Source organism: Spermophilus citellus (assembly GCF_964194105.1).
Source record: "Spermophilus citellus genome assembly, chromosome: 10".
Lineage (NCBI taxonomy): Eukaryota > Metazoa > Chordata > Mammalia > Rodentia > Sciuridae > Spermophilus > Spermophilus citellus.
The window spans coordinates 54652147-54669114 of NC_138197.1; the positions used below are offsets into that span (position 1 = coordinate 54652147).

Genomic DNA, 16968 nt, shown 5'->3' on the forward strand with positions numbered 1-16968 from the left:
GTCATTGGCCTTACCAAAGTACTTATGGAAACTTCCCCTTTCTCAACAGTGGTTTTCATGATAAAACATGGACATGGATTACTTGTTCGTTCAACAATATGTCTTGTTACCAAAGAAATAGTCCCTTTAGGCATTATACTTAAGAGGCAGATACTTAAAGAATTTAGTAATCAATCACTTTTGTCTTTTTTGTTTTTCAGGTACTAGACTAGGCTCTTTGAAATACATTAGTGTGTAAAACAGATCCCTACCCACAAATTCTATGCAAAAGAACAAGACTGGTGAGGGGTATCTCAACACAAGTTGGGAAAAGAGTGACTGCAATTCTAACATGGTGGTCAGAGCAGGCCTCCTTGAGAAGGTGCCAGTTAAGCAAGCTTGAAGGGGACAGCAGAGTCAGTCACAAAACATGTTTTATAGCAGGAAATGAGTTGAGGCAGAAACCAGAGAGAATGGGATGGAGGAGGGATGAGGCCAGGGCACATAGAACATTTTGGCCCATTGTAAAGGTTATGATGAAAGAAAGAAGGAACCACCCAGTTTGACACACAAAAGGGATACAGTTTTGACCTACATCTTGAAACAATCACTCTAGCCACTGTGTTGAGATTAGACTGTCCTACTGGCACCCGGGGAGAAGCAGGGAGACTAGTTAGGAGGCCATGGTAGAAGATAGCAATCATGCTGGTGAGAAGCAGTCACTGTTAAGAGAGATTCTCAAAGTACAGCTGGCAGGATATTTCGAATATGGACTGAATATGGTATTTAAGAGAAAGTGGAAGAAACAGAAAACCCTGAGATTTTGGCTTAAGCAAATAGTAGAATGCACTGAGATGGAAAACTGTTGAAGAAACAGGCGGATGGATAATCTCAGGAGTTATTTCCGAACACTGTATCTGAGAGGTCCACATAGATCTGCACAGGCACTATATACAGATGACACTTACAACTGAGTGGACCATGGTGAGGTGCACTATCTGTACTATTTCTTATTATATTACAGGTGAGAAAGAAGCTCTGAAGACTTATCATCAACATTTTTGATGTGTCATAATGTAGATAAAGAATTAAGTTTCATTACAAACTTGCTTTCTAATATTCTATGCTACCTTTTTAGATATGCATGCAAAAAATAAGGAATTTTAGGTGTTATATAATTGGGAGGGGGGATTTCCCTCATGCCATATTTTTCTCATTTACCATCCCTTTCTGGATTTGCTGGGCACTGTACTTCAGCTCACCATCTAAAGAATCTGGCAGTCAGTCACAGTTTCCTTTGTATTTTCCAATTCAATAAGCAATCCAATGGGCTTTCAGCTTAGAGGGATGTGTTTTTGCTACTTTTATCTCTGAGAGTGCTAATTACTTATTCCATGACTTTCTTAGAACAAGATGGAAAAAAAAATGTGCTCCTTTAAATACAGCTTTTATGTTCTCATGGAAATAGAAAGGACAGAATGGCTCCAGGAGTTACAAAAATACCTTTTGACCTTTTATAAACTTAAAAACAATCAGAAGTGTTGTAAGCTAAGTGGTAATAGGTTGCTTTTATGGGAGTCTGAATCATTGCATTAAGAGAAATAGCAAGTGTTAAAACTTAAAATTACCCCTCAAAAATTGGCACTTTTGGAGTAAAAGCGTTTACAATAGACTACAAGAACTCATGCTGAGAACCACAAAGCACACAAATCAGCAAAGAGAAATAAAGCTGTTAGTGATGTCTGAAAACTTCTTTTTCCCATTACACAACTATCTAATTCTTTCATTAATAAATTCAGTGAGTCTTCCAACAAGGTACAAACACCAGAGGGGTAGGTAAGTCATTTTCTTATTAAGTAGTGTGACTTGTGAAAATGTAATTGCCCTGTGAAGGCAAAGAATGAACAAATTATTTAATGATGTGGAAAAACTCCTGCAGGCCCAGATCAAAAGCTGAGTGGAGCACTCCAGGTACAAGAGAACTGTACATTATACAGAAATCAGCAAAACGGATTTGTAAAAGTTTCAGTTCCAGAACAAGGAGGAAAAACTTCACAGGTGACATGTTAATCATTGACAATAAGTAAATCTTTGGCTCCAGGGATTCTGGTTTTCAGAGGCCTACTGAAGAAAATGTTGGCATTTTTTGTGTCTATTTAGTCTTCCAACATTCACCACTGAGGGGAAGGGAGAAATTCAGCAAGAGGTTTTAAGAACGACAACATTTAAAAAATAACAACATAAGGGCTGGGAGTGTGGCTCGGTGGTAGAGAGCTAGGTTACATGCACCAACCCTGGGTTCAATCCCCAGAACCAAGTGGGGTGGGGGGGGGGGAAGTCCTTTCTTAAATCTACTTTTGCTAAATTTTCAAATATTTTTAAAGGCAGCTATAATATATCATTTTATAGTAAAGGTTGGAGGTGTAGAGGTGATGACTTCAGTGTTCATATTTATACACACATATTGGTGGCATTTGCCACTATTTTCTTTCTCTTGATAAACATTCAATTTTATCTAACAGAATTGTTTCATGTTACACCCTGCTTTTCTGTTACATTTGAATACATTGCCTTCCCACGTTATGCTTTAACATTAAAAATTTGGAAGTACATACTTGAATTAGCTCTTGCAACACGAATTTTTAAAAAGCTCCCTGCCACTGAAGGTGGAGGATAAAGGGAAGAGGAGAGGGCTAATTTTCATAAGCAATAATAACATCACATATAGATTCTAATTATGTAAGTGTGCCTGGACCCTGAAGTACATAGACTTGACAAAGGCAGTCCACTGGATTTATTTTGTTTATTTTTAGTCTGATATTTTTACAAAATGGAGACAAGAGCCCTTATTGCTCTCCTAGAGTTATGCTGTGAAAATTTCACAGTAATAGTGACGACAATGACAAAGACTATGAAAACAGCTACTAGGTCTCCAGCCTTCCCTATGTGTCAGCCACCGTATGGTCATGTGTCTTGTTCTGGTCTGACCTCACCCTATGGGGGCTCATGGAGGTGAGACTACACAGCTGATCAGACTCTGCCCCATAGCCTACCCTGCTCCAGTCTCTGGCCTCTTGATCTGGAACTCTGGGAAGAATCACAAAACACAAGTCACAATACAGTTTGTATCACATACAGCAAAGCAATGGCATAAAAATGTGTGAGAAGACACAGTAGCAATGGATCTTTAAATAGGTTCCATTTTAAAATAGAGTGTGAATCCAACTTCTCTGTTTTCCAGCAGGAATAGATGAAATGGTAAGTTCATTTTCAGACTCTCATCAGAAAATTGATATAGGCAACCATTTTAGCTTTGGAACACGGCCTAAGGGCCAACATAAACTATAGCTACTGAGTTGGAAAAATGTGACCCAAGCAGCAGAGCACCATCACCACAGGTAAGATGGTAAGTGGAAAAGTCTACTGAATGCAATAAGAAGAAGCTGGAACAACTGGGTTGGCCAATCCTGATGCAAAGCTGATCTCAAACAGTGGCTATTCTCATGACATTGGAAGGCACAGACAGATGGCCCGGGGGCAAGCCATTATCAGGGCCTCATCTATTGATGGGTCCAATGCAGAACATAAAAGATGGGCTACAAATGGGCCAGAAAGATTGGAAATACAATAGCTTAAGGAGGATTTTCATGAATTGAGGTCAGAAAAGGAATAGAGAAAGTGCTCTCTGTAGAGATTGGGAACTAAAAAGAAAAATGTCAGCCAAAAGGGGACGGGGAGGCGGGGGGGGGGGGGGGGGGGGGGGGGGGGGGGATCAGCACTGGCATAGAGCCATAGAGCCATTCAGTGTTAAATGTAATCTTCATTGACCAAGTTTAATGTTACTTTACTATACAGTATATTAAAACATGATGTTTATTTTACCAGATTTCATAGTGGCTATTCTAGAATTTAATGATCTTTGTGTTGTAATGAGACTATAACCTATTATTTGGCTGAACAACATGTAAAATAATTTCCAGAAATCTGAATGTATGCTTAGTTCAAATGTATGAGTACATAGTAATACAGTATTCTACCCAGGGGTTTTCTGATCTCTCCTTCAATGATAAAGTTGAATAGGTGGGACACTGCTTGGACTGCAAAGCTTTCTTCAGTATTTACTATCCTGTTCTTTTACAAACAAAACAAAGTTTGCCATCCCTTGGTCAATCCTGTTGTATTGTATTGAATCCCATAAGCTCCCCCAAGTTCTTTCTGGAATGAGGTGTTTGGATATCAATATGCAAACAATCATTTTCCAATAGTGGCTTTCATTCTAATTTAACCTCTTTGTTGGAATATAAATGGGGATATTTTTAAAAGAGAGACTTCAAGCTGACTATCTCTGTACGTTAGGTGGCTGCTCTTTTGGTGAGTAGCGGGGATGTGATAAGGCTGAGCATGGAGACAAATCAAGAGCAAGCCTGGGGACAGGCATGAAGTGAGGAGATACTTAGGTTCATCCTCTATCCCTTCTATCCCTTCCTTTCCATCAACTTGTCACTTGGAGGTCATCTCCACTGGTCAAGTTGAAGACCTGTCTCCGTGTAGACCTGAGAATTTGGCTCATTTTCCATACCTCACAGCTACAGCCAGTAATTTTTGTTGATTTCAAGGGAATCATGTGGAAAACTGAGAATGGATACCCAGACTGGGACAAAACTCTGACCCTCTACTAAACATTAAAAAACAAAACAACAACAACAACAACAACAACAAAAACCCCACAAACTTCCTCAAAGACCCACACTTAAAGAGTGTAGAGCAGGAGAGACCTCCACTGCCTAAAGTCTGTTCCCAAAAGACATCCATGTCATTGTTGAAGGCATTATTAGGAAAACCAGATGTCATTATCCCCCTTCTTCCTTTTCATGTTTTCCACTTACAGGTATACTACAAGATTATAAAAGGTATAAAAATATGCTATATTCTCAAGATACCCTGTGAGAATGTAATAAAAAACCAATACCAAATAAATTACTCTTAAATATAATTTAGTGGCATTTCCTCCATAATGCAGTGAAACCACATTAGAGGACACGGGAAATGAGGAACTATAAAGAGAAAGCCCAATGGTATTAACTCCCCTAAACAATTCAAATTAGACTGGCTACTTTCCTGATATATGTCACTTTTTATTGCAAGTCACCAATCTGACATAAAGTCTGGAAGAGTCATAAAGAAAAACCCAAGTGTATTTTCAGCCTGTGGTTCTCCTAGTGTTTAAACATTCACGGTTCATAGAAAATAACGGAAGCGACAGCTCTCGTGGTATCACTACCCTCTGTCTCTGCTGTATGTATGTTCCCACAGAGTGAGTATCTCACCACAGAGTCTGAGAACAAGTGAGTTCACTTCAAAATTCACTGTTAAAAAGAGCCCATTACAATAATGAATTTCTAGATTGTTCTCAACATTACATCATATAAGCTCAAATATATGCCTAGAAAATAAGGGTATGGACAGGAAGAGAAGATGGAAAAAAAGCCATGGAGCAGGATGAATTATACTTTTAAATTTTCAAAGATGCCAAGTGAGCTTTTCTGTGATATATAAAAGAATTACTACTTGAGGTCTTAAATTTCCTATGCTATGAAAATAGAGCAAACTAAAAACAATCTCTAAATTCATTCTGTGGCTATTTCGAGAGAAAGGAATCATTTACATTTTGTATCTTAGTCTTCTTCCCATGCAATTCTGCACAAGATCTCATCAAAAGTCAAATATCTATTCCCTGCATGGCTGACCTACAGTCCGGATGGATGCAGACATGGCCAGGAACTGCCTGTAATTTGAAATAGTGTCTAACTTACTTCTATAAAAGAAAGAATTTATTCTTGTTCTCAGGATACCAATGAACAAAACCAAATATTCAATGGAAGTCTATGGAAGGTGAGGCGTGGGTATGATAACACATTTGTTATTTTATCTCTTCCATGTATTCATTTGTAGCTTTTCAAACTTAATTATTAAAATATTAATATAAATTAATATACTTATTAGGATAAGTATAAATAAAATTATAATGGGATAGAGTATGCTTATTAGCCCTTCCTGTGTCAGAGACGATAACAAGGTAAGAAGTCAGAAGATAGGTTCTGATGAGTTGGAGAAGAAACAAAGATTGTAATCATAAATTTTGCCCAAAGTGATGAAAAAAAGAAAAAGAAAGGGAAAAAAAAACCCTGGTTAATATAAGCAAGGGAAAGATTTTTATATAAGTTATTTTTATATAAGTTATCTAAAGATTTTTAGATAACTTATTCAACACTAAAGCTGTCCTTTCTCTTTAATCTCCATCTCCTATTCCATATAAATACACATTGAAGCAGGTAAAGGACCTAAATTCTTTCCCCTAATCTCCTTTCCATCCTCCATGGCCTGGCAAGGGCCAAGGCAGGAGAAGGGAAGGCAGGCAATTGCTTAAGTCAATACAGGCTTGATCCTGTGTGAGTGTGTACACACACACACACACACACACACACACACACACACACTCACGCCTTCAGCTCCTTGACGCCATTGTCATTTCACACACTCTACCCTGGCCCGCTCTGTTCCAGTCACATTATCCCCTTTGCCATCTGTGAGAGCTCTAATCCTTCCAGCTTCCGGACCTCGATCGCTGCTTTCCTTCTACATGGACTCTCTTCCTCCCTCACTCTTATACTTCCTTCATGCCTCTGCTCAAATTTCACTGCATGTGTGAGGTCAGTCCTGGTCTCTACATAGGACTTAAATGTGCCGTATAAAGACAATTTTAAGTTTTAAGCTTTAGCTCCCGGCAGCAGGACCTTGGTTCTGTTCACTGCTCTAATCCCAAGAACTAGGAGGCATTCCTTCAATACTGAGATGCTAAGAAGAAGTGGTGAGGCTAATGAGAACATATTCTTCCCTCAATATAGGCCAAGGTTGATTGGGTATGACTGAGATCAATCCGAGACGGAAACAGAAAACATATGTTCCATGACTCTTTGGCTTTAGTCCATATGCTTGTTTATCCAATAATGTTTCCCCTTGACAGTGTGTTGTATAGCCTCATTAGTTCAAAATTTAAGAACATTGTCAGGGATTATAAAATAATTTCAACTCAAGACTTATTCACATAGTACACACATCCTTTGTAAGTACTCTATCTAGATATACCTGTGCTTTGCTGACATTATTAAAAACAATTCTTTTAAAAAAAAGACAAACAGAAGAATATCCATAAAGGAAGAGCTTTTCATTAAAATCGAATCCCACTTTTTATGGGACTGAAAGTCCTTAACCATCGCACAGAAAAACAACCATATTAGTCCCACTTTAGAAGGTTACTAACTAGCAGGAGATCCTGATTTTTAAGACCAGATTCCTGTCTCCCTTTTAGTGTGTAAGAAAATCAAGAAAAGAGAAGCTAGGACACAGAAACAGGAGCTAGAAGCTAAACCTCTGTCTCTGGCCTCTCAAGGAAAAAAAAAGCGGAACATGTTAAGTGGACTCCAAGAACTGCTAAAGGCTCTAGTTAATGTTTGCAAAGAATTTTTCAAGATAAAAGCTACCATAGAAGAACTAAGTTTTACTATCTCCTCAGCTGGATTGCTGTCCTAATTTTCTCACCATACATTGAAGTGACTTTGAAACAAATTCCTTGAAAGAAAAGGATGAAGAGCCTTCCTAGGAAGGAGTTGCCATTCATTCATCATGTTACCAAAGACACGCTTAGGGAGGATCAATGCTTGCCTGTGTGTGGGGTCTACTGCCATCATGAAAGTTCCTATTTAACACATCTGATGGGGTGGATAGCCTGTGAGATTCACCATTTTTCTTAATTAGTTGATAAGGAGTCAAGAAAAAGCCTACTAACATACCAATCCAGCCTCCACTGTATCTGTTCCTGAAATCAGTTAACCATCCAGCAGGCAGGCCAAGCCATGGGCTAAGGCCAGATCCTAATAAGGCCAGATCCTCATACTCACTCAAACACTGTATTCACCCCAAACATTGCATACTACTATTGGGAATGGTGCTCTTATGGGTCTTAGATACAGGTTACTTAAAAAAAAATAAGCAAAGTTCTGCATACTCTGTATACTGCATATGAATATCTAGTTGAAGAAAATTAGTAACTTCTTACATTTTATTTTAGATCACACTGAACAGCAAACAATAAGATATAGGTCATGAATACTGCATGTGGCACAAGCTTGATACTAGATATATGGCAGTAAACAAGATTGAATACAAAATTTCTGTCTTCTTGGTGGAAACAATAAAATAACCAAATTATATAGCATTTCAGAAACAATAGTGAAGGACAGTTAAAAAGTGAAAGGGAGATGAGGAAAGGAGTAGAGAGTATGTGGCTGCATTTTAAGTTGGGTGCTTAAGGTAGACTAAGAAGGTGAAATTTGAGCTCAAGTTTAGTTAAGTAATTCGCAGGCCATAATTTTCAAGAATGGTGTTTCACATCATCCTTGCTTTATACAATGGAGTTATAAAAATGCAACTGAGATGGTTACTTTAAAATAAGACATTTTGGGAAAAGAATAAACTCTTAGAGAAACAGTACAGAAAAAAACTGAATAACTGCATGCAAAAGAATGAAGTTGGACCCCTACTTCCCTCCACATACAAAATTTAATTTTAGTTAAAATGGAACAATGACCTAAATACAGGCAACAGCCATTAAACTTTTATAAGAAAACACAGTGGTAAACCTTCATGACCTCAGATTTGGCAATACATTCTTAGATTTGACAATAAAGGTTTAAGCAACAGAAAGAAAGCAGGTAACTCGAACTTCATAAAAACTGAAAACGCCTGGGTATCAAAGGACATTAGCAAGAATGTGAAAAGACAACCTACAGAATGACAGAAAATATTAGGAAATCAAATCTCTTTTAGGGGTTTAATATCCCACACATAAAAAAGAATTCTTACAACTCAACAACAAAAAGACAAATGACCTAATTAAAAAATGGGCAAAAAACTTGAAAAGTCATTTGTCTGAAGATACAGAGATGGCCAAGAGTCATATGAAAAACATGCTCACAGATCACTGAGGAAGTGCAGATCAAACAGGAAGATATCTTTTCACATTCACTAGGATATCCTCAATCAAAATAACAAAAAATAAGAAATGTTGGCAAGAATTTGGAGAAAAAAGGAACCCTTCTATATTAGGCAGCCACTGTGGGCAGCAGGGAAGGGCAGTTTGGCAATTTTTCAAAAAGTTAACAATAGAATTATTATATGACTCAGCAATTCCACTTCTAGTGATATACCCAAGATAATTAAAAACATATGTCCACAGAGAAATATGCACACAAATGTGTATAGCAGTGTTATCTGAATAGCCCAAAGATAGAAAAAACCTGAATGTCCATCAATGGAGGACTGGTAAACAAATTGTAGTATATAAGAGCAATGAAATACTATTTAGCCTTGAAAGGAACAAAGTGTTGATGCATGCTTCAACTTTCATGCGCTTCAAGAATACTACGCTAAGTGAAGAAAGCCAGACACAAAAGATCACACACTGTATATAATTCCTTTTATATACATATCCAGAATTGGCAAATCCATAGGGGCAGGAAGCAGATGAAAGATTAACAGGGTACAGAGGAACAAAGTGTTGGGTGTGATTACTTAATAAGCAGGGGAGATTTTTATGGGCTGATGAAAAATCTTTGAAGCTAGAAAGAGCTGTGAGTTGCATAGTGCTGTGAATATACTAAATTGTACATTTTTAAAATGGTTAATTGTATATTATGTGACTTTAATATTAATTTAAAAAATAGGATGTTTCAATAATTGGAAATGTTTTTTCATCCAATTTTCAGGATCAGATCTTATATTCTTTACTTCAATTTCAGTTCTGTGTTCATTCTAATTGTAACATTTTAGATTTAGATTAATAGATTAGTGTTTAATCTAATTGTAACATTTTCAAGTTTTTGTAGCTTAATTGAGATACAGTTCATATACAAGAGAATTCACTCATTTAAGCTTTCATGTTAGTGGGTTTTGATAAATACAGGTGGTCTAGCAACCACTGCCACAATCAAACTTTAAAAAGCATGCAAAAATCCCCAAAAACTCTTTTAAGACTCTTCACTGTCAATGGCAACCACCACATGTCTGTCACTATAATTCTGCCTTTTCCAGACTTTCATACCAGTGCAATCATTTGGTATTGTGGAACTGGGCTACAATATAAGCACAGAAAGTGTTTACTCAAGAATAGGAATCAATTTGAGTCAAATGTATGAAAGATGATATATCATGAGCTATGTAATGATTTAAATAATCAATAAAAAAAATTAAAAAAAAAAAGAATAGGAATCATACTTTTTCACACACCACAAGGGCAGGTGGACCCAACATGTGTTCCAGAAAGGCACTGTGGAGGGAAAACCTTATTTAAGGAATGGAACAAAGAAGTTCTCTGATCTTGTGTCCCTTGTTATGAAAATTTTTGGACTGGCTAATGAGGGCCTCTACAGATAGAGAACTGCTGGGTCATTTTGTGGCAGTCAAAAGACTTGTCTGGACAGAATCAGGGAGAGAGTTTAGGCATGCACATCCAGGCACTGAACTTTTCAGAATAACAGTGAGATAAGATGAAGTCTGGTTTGGTTTAAGGAAGTTCCTCAGGATATAGTCTTATAAGTCTGGCAAAGCTCTCTGATTTAGCATAATTGGTCTGAGGTTTATCCATGTTGTTTTATGACTCCATTGTTTAAATTTCTGAGCAATTTATTACATTGAGTTTGTGCGTTTACAAATTGAGATCATTAGATTGTTTTCATTTTCTCAGTATTGTTAAAAAAGCAGCCGGGACGAGTCGCATATAAAACGTTTGTGTGGGCATATGTTTTCATTTCTTTTTGGCAAGTAAAATTGCTTAAAGTTATGTTCAACTGTTTAAAGAAACTGCCAAAGTTTTCAAAATGGCTGAAGTATTTCTAATTCCCATGTATGAGAGTTAGATTGCCCCAGGTTGGCCAACACAGTATCATGAATCTTGCTGATGACATTCATTCTAATGGTACTGTTTTGTGGTTCTCATTTGAATTTTCCTAAAGACAAATGATACTGAGCATTTGTTTTAATGTGTTTATTGGTCTCTGTGTATCTACTTTTTCGAGGTATCTTTTAGTGGCAGCAAAACTCCCAGCTCCATCTAGGGTCTACCTGGGTCTACGAATTACATGAAAATAATACAGATTAGGGCTGGGATTGAGGCACAGTGGCAGAGTACTTGCCTCACATATAAGAGGCACTGGGTTCGATCCTCAGCAGCACATAAAAATAAATAAATTAATTAAAGTACTGTGTCCATCTACAACTAAAAAAAAATTTAAAAAAAGAAACCTAGAAAATTTCCAAATATTAAAAAAGAATATAGATTAATAGGAGAAAGTAATAATGTAAGTTTTATGTGGTATAGGAGACCACCAAAGCAAGTGAAATCAGTTACCTATATGTTGGATTGGCAAAGAAGAGGAAAAGATGAGTTATGTGAGAAGAGTTATTGAATCAATAATTAAATGGAATTTTCCGTCCTGACTTCTCATTCTTGGAAGATAAAGACACTACTTTTCCTTGATGTATAGATAGAATGTCTTTCCCATGGGAATTTTTTTCTGGTTTTAAGAAAAAGCATGAATATCAGAATGACTTTTTTGTACCTGCAGTTTTTCAAGTGGTTGTACCTCAATATGCCAGAACAGCATATTTTAACCCTCTTTACTAGTTTTAATCAGTTTTGTTGTTGTTGTTGTTGTTTTAGTATTAAGAGCACTTTATAAATATTCCTGAAACAAGTTCTTTGTAGATATACATATTGAAAGTTTTTCTCCTAATATGTGGCTTGCCTCTTCATTTGATTAACATTATCATTTGATGAATAAAAATTTAATTTTGATGATGTCAAATTTATGGACTTCTTCTCTTAGAGGCTTAGTTAACGTGTTCTAAGAAATCTTTGTTTAACCCAAAATTTGCAAAGATTTTTCTGCTGTTGTTCCTTTGTAATTTTAAGTTCTGTTTAGCACTACAAATCCACTTGCAATTAATCTGTATGCAGTATGAAGTGAAGGTCAAGGTTTTTTTCTTACAGATATTTAGTTATATTAGCACCTTTTATTTCAAGACTATCCTTTCCTCCATTGAATTACCTTGGCAAATTTGTCCCAAGGGGAAAAAAATCAATTCAGCACATAATGTGGGTTTAAGTCTGGAATTTCATTTCATTTCCATTTCCTTTGATTCTTGTTTCTTTTCTTGTTTTTCTATTGAGTTTGAGTGACACTCTCCTGTTTCCTCTTATGTTTACTAATCTCTGGTTAAAAACTAGGCATTGTATGTCATACATTGTAGTGACTCTGTATTCTATTTTGGTTTGTAAATTTGTTGGTTTTACCATTTTAAAATATTTGATGAACCTGTCAGGACCCAAACTGGAAAATATGTTTCTCTGCCAAGTGCTGAAATTTTTGCTCGGTTAGTTTTTTCTTCTGCCTGTATTTCTGGATCTCTTGTGCCTTCATGGCTTGTGGTTAGTCAATGATTTAGACAAAGGCTATACAGAGATACTCGAGCCAGTAAAGCTTTCACTCCTTGCTACCCAATTGGGGTATGGGTTCAAGATTTCATTCAGACTTACAGTAATTAAGTAAATCTCCCAGATTTTAATTCTGCTTGTGTTCCTTGGGGACATGTGCACACAATGCTTAGCAGTTAGCCGTGAACACATGCAGTGTATAGTATCTCAGCTCCTCTATAGTTTTCTTGCCTGAAAAATCTACCCCTGAAATCTCTAGCTGTCCTGCTTTTCTCCCATACCAAATCAGCCATTTCCAAATAGTAAACTTGTGAATTTCTTCTACCAAATCTGGAGGATAGTAACACCCTCAAGCAAGAAGCATTTTTCACCAGTGCAACAGCAGTTTTTTGTAAATGAATATTTTTTCAGTTTTTTGCTACTTTTGGTCATTTCTGAAATGGCTGCGTTTCCAGCTTTATGTCTTTTCAAGGTGAAGAAGAGGAAAATAATCACTCAACTACTTAGTCATTAGTGTAAGCAGAATCTTAACCATATTTTAAGTATTTATAAATGTATTATTTATCATGATTTAGCAAATAAATTACTTGAAATAAAACAAATTATTTCAAAAATAAGCCAACACAGTTGGAAAAAACTTCTTGTTTGTAAAACTTCAGATTCAATTTCTATGAAGAGGGTAGTAAATATAAAACCAAGGTAGGCATTACTTGTTATCACTGCTAAAATATAAATTACCTATTAGGAAAACTTGAAACACACAAAGTTTTATAGATAAGAACAACCAGATTCAGACCCAGACCTTCTGTTATAAAAGAACACTACTGAACATAGAATATCGATTTTTATATGCAGAGTCCATTTGATTTTTTGAGGAAATTACCTTGAAGGCTGCTAGGCAGTGCAGGCTCAACAGGGCCATCACAACTGCCAGAAGGACAGTGGCTAAGTTCCTCATGTCCCAGATGGTCTCTACCAGAGGAATACTGCCCACTTGCCAGTCATAGCACAGGGTAACAGGAGCAAGCAGAAGCCACATGTTGAAGGCCAGGAGGTAGGAGTAAGTAAGGAATCTACGAGGAGAAAAAAAAATTACTAAAATACAACTCAGACTCAGGACATATTGCAAACATTTATTCACTGTGTTTCTATTAAACAGGGTTTCTTCTCTGTCATTTTTATCTTATAGAAGATAAGACAAGACAAGACATCAAGCCATTCATTCATTTATTCATTAAAGTGGTCGTCTGGGGATAGATCTAATTGCTTCCAGCCACTGGGTCAGATGGTGGTAAAGAAGTAAAGACAGTTCTCATGGCATATATTTAAAAGTTATCATGCAAATCAATAAATATATTACAATCTAGATAAATTCCAGGAAGGAAAAGTTTGATGAAAGCATATGACCCGCCCTCCTCAGGTACCGGGGATTGAACTTGGGGGCACTCTACTGCTTAGCCAAACATACCTGGAAAAAGTAGCTGAGTAGCTGGGATTATAGGCATGTACCACCAAACCCAGCTCAAAATGTCCCTTCTTAACAGTACCCAGAACCTTATAGATTTGAAAATATTTCATCATTTTTATAATAGATTGACACATATACTCCCCCATTAAAATGCCTGCATGAGAAATCACAATGCTTCCAGGAGAATTTATTCTTTAGTCCAGTCAATCTAACAATAGGCTCCTCACTTCCTTTACTTAGAGCATTATGATAAAGGGCTTAGGATTGTGAATATATGTCTCTTACAACTTAGAAACATCTCTCTCAGGATCTAAGAGCCATTCCTTGAAAATGCAATCATCAGGAAGGATATGGCCTTGGTCACTCAGTCTCTGTGAGAGGATAGAATCCTAACTTAACAACTGCTGGTCAGCAGACACAGCTGGTTCAGTGGCATTTCCACAGACGAACTCTATACTTTTCACTACTGTAACTCTGCCAAGCCCTGGCACCACCTCCTCCCCCAATCTCCTTTCAAAAGGCCCACCTACCTGCACAAATCACAAGACTCAGCTCCTTCCCCAATGTCAACAGTCACTGAGGGAAATCTGTTTTCAACACTTACGCTAATGTGCAACTAAGTTCATTTCTGACTCCTACTTGAGATTAAGGGGAAAAATTAGATAATTCCTTATCCTTGTGGAATGTATTATCCAGTAGTAAAAATGGAACACACTAAATTGAAAAGGCAGAATAAGATGAATACAGTAAGTGCACACAGTGGGAAGAGAGTGTTCCCCACTCCTCAGACTCCTGGAGGGATTCTTGGCTTGACAGAGGTTACATCAGGTGTTTTCTAAGTTTCCTTCCAAAGTTCAGAGTCAAAGCAGCTTGAATTCCTGTCAATGTAGCTGCCCTTCCCAGACCTTCCAACCTTCCCCTTCTTCCTTTTCCTGGAAGGTTGGCCATGGAAAATCACCCACAACCATCAGGGGGACAGTCACTGTAGATCATGATTCACTGCCCAGACCCTCAAGTTCCAACAGAGAAATGGGTGGAAGGAGTGGGGATATTGGGGTTTCTCAACACTTTCCTCTCTGCTATAATTTTTAATAAAATAGTAATATACAAATAATATGATGGAATTGAGATGGAATCCAGACTTTGTCATATAACAAAAATGAAAAACCACCTTTTCCTTTTTATGCTTGTGTCTTTGAAACTGTCACATAAAAAAGTCTTCCCCACAGAAAACTGGTGGCATCACTTTTGGCTCCTCTCCTTACAGAGCTTCCAGGCGTTGCTGTCCACTTTCCAGAAGATTCTCTGGGATTTACCTTTACAGGTAAATGCTGAACTACGAAACTCCATAGGAAAATCAAGCAACCCTATTGCACAGTTATACCCTGGCCCCTAAACATTACTTGAAAAAAATCTTTTTGAAGTAATAGATCTAGACAATAATCATTGATGGCTGTTGAAATTATTATCAAGTGAAAAGCTGATTGTGTGATTGTGTACTTTATAATGGATGGACTGGACTAAATCAGGTGCCTGAATATGACTAAATAATTCTAACATCACAGAAAGAGAGATGAAGAGCCTAGTGTTCTCCTGATAGAAATATACACAGCTACAAAGTAGTCTTGTCAAAAACGAAAACAAAGCCCTATATTTTATCAAGTCCTAAAATTAAGGACATTCACAGTACACACAGGAAACAACAGTATATGTCACATGACTCCCAGGGATGCCATGTGGGAATCCAGAAAGTGGGAAACACAATAGGACAAGTACCCTGTTTCTTTTTTTTTTTTATTGGATGTTCACAACATTACAAAGCTCATGACAAATCATATTTCATAGATTAGAATCAATTGGGTTATGAACTACCATTTTTACCCCAAATACAGATTGCAGAATCACATCGGTTACACATCATATTTTTACATACTGCCATATTAGTGACTGTTGTATTCTGCTACCTTTCCTATCCTCTAATATCCCCCCTCCCCTTCCCTCCCATCTTCTCTCTCTACCCCATCTATTGAAATTCATTTCCCTCCATGTTTGTTATCCCATTCCCCTCGTAAACTCTTATATATAATTTTGTTTAACAATGAGGGTCTCCCTCCATTTCCATGTGATTTCGCTTTTTTTTTCTCCCTTTCCCTCCCGCCTCATGTCTCTGTTTAATGCTAATCTTTTCTTCCTGCTCAGCCTCCCTGTTCTGCTCTTAGTTGCTCTCATTATATCAAAGAAGACATTTGGTATTTGTTTTTTAGGGATTGGCTAGCTTCACTAAGCATAATCTGCTCTAGTGCCATCCATTTCCCTGCAAATTCCATGATTTTGTCATTTTTTAGTGCTGCGTAATATTCCATGGTGTATAAATGCCACATTTTTTTTATCCATTCATCTATTGAAGGGCATCTGGGTTGGTTCCACAGTCTAGCTATTGTGAATTGTGTGCTATGAACATCGATGTGGCAGTATCCCTGTAGTGTGCTCTCTTAAGGTCTTCAGGAAATAGTCCGAGTAGGGCAATAGCTGGGTCGAATGGTGGTTCCATTCCCAGCTTTCCCAGGAATCTCCATACTGTTTTCCAAATTGGCCGCACCCGTTTGCAGTCCCACCAGCAGTGTACAAGAGTACCCTTTTCCCCACATCCTCGCCAGCACTTGTTGTTGTTTGACTTCATCATGGCTGCCAATCTTACTGGGGTGAGGTGGTATCTTAGGGTGGTTTTGATTTGCATTTCCTTGACTGCTAGAGATGGTGAACATTTTTTCATGTACTTGTTGATTGTTTGTATGTCCTCCTCTGTGAAATGTTTGTTCATGTCCTTGGCCCATTTGTTGATTGGGTTGTTTGTTTTCTTATTGTCTAATTTTTTGAGTTCTTTGTATACTCTGGATATTAGGGCTCTATCTGAAGTGTGAGGAGTAAAAATTTGTTCCCAGGATGTAGGCTCCCTATTTACCTCTCTTAT

At 37.3% G+C, this 16968-nt stretch overlaps 1 protein-coding gene across 3 annotated transcripts in view; it reads right to left on the reverse strand.

The window, feature by feature from the left end:
• TMTC1 (transmembrane O-mannosyltransferase targeting cadherins 1) overlaps positions 1-16968 on the reverse strand; it is a 260026-nt gene that overhangs the window by 108876 nt on the left and 134182 nt on the right. For all 3 annotated transcript variants that reach the window (XM_081310209.1, XM_081310208.1, XM_081310207.1), the window contains one exon: positions 13413-13602. In XM_081310209.1, the coding sequence (XP_081166335.1) occupies positions 13413-13602 (190 nt within the window). The remainder of the gene's footprint in view (positions 1-13412; positions 13603-16968) is intronic.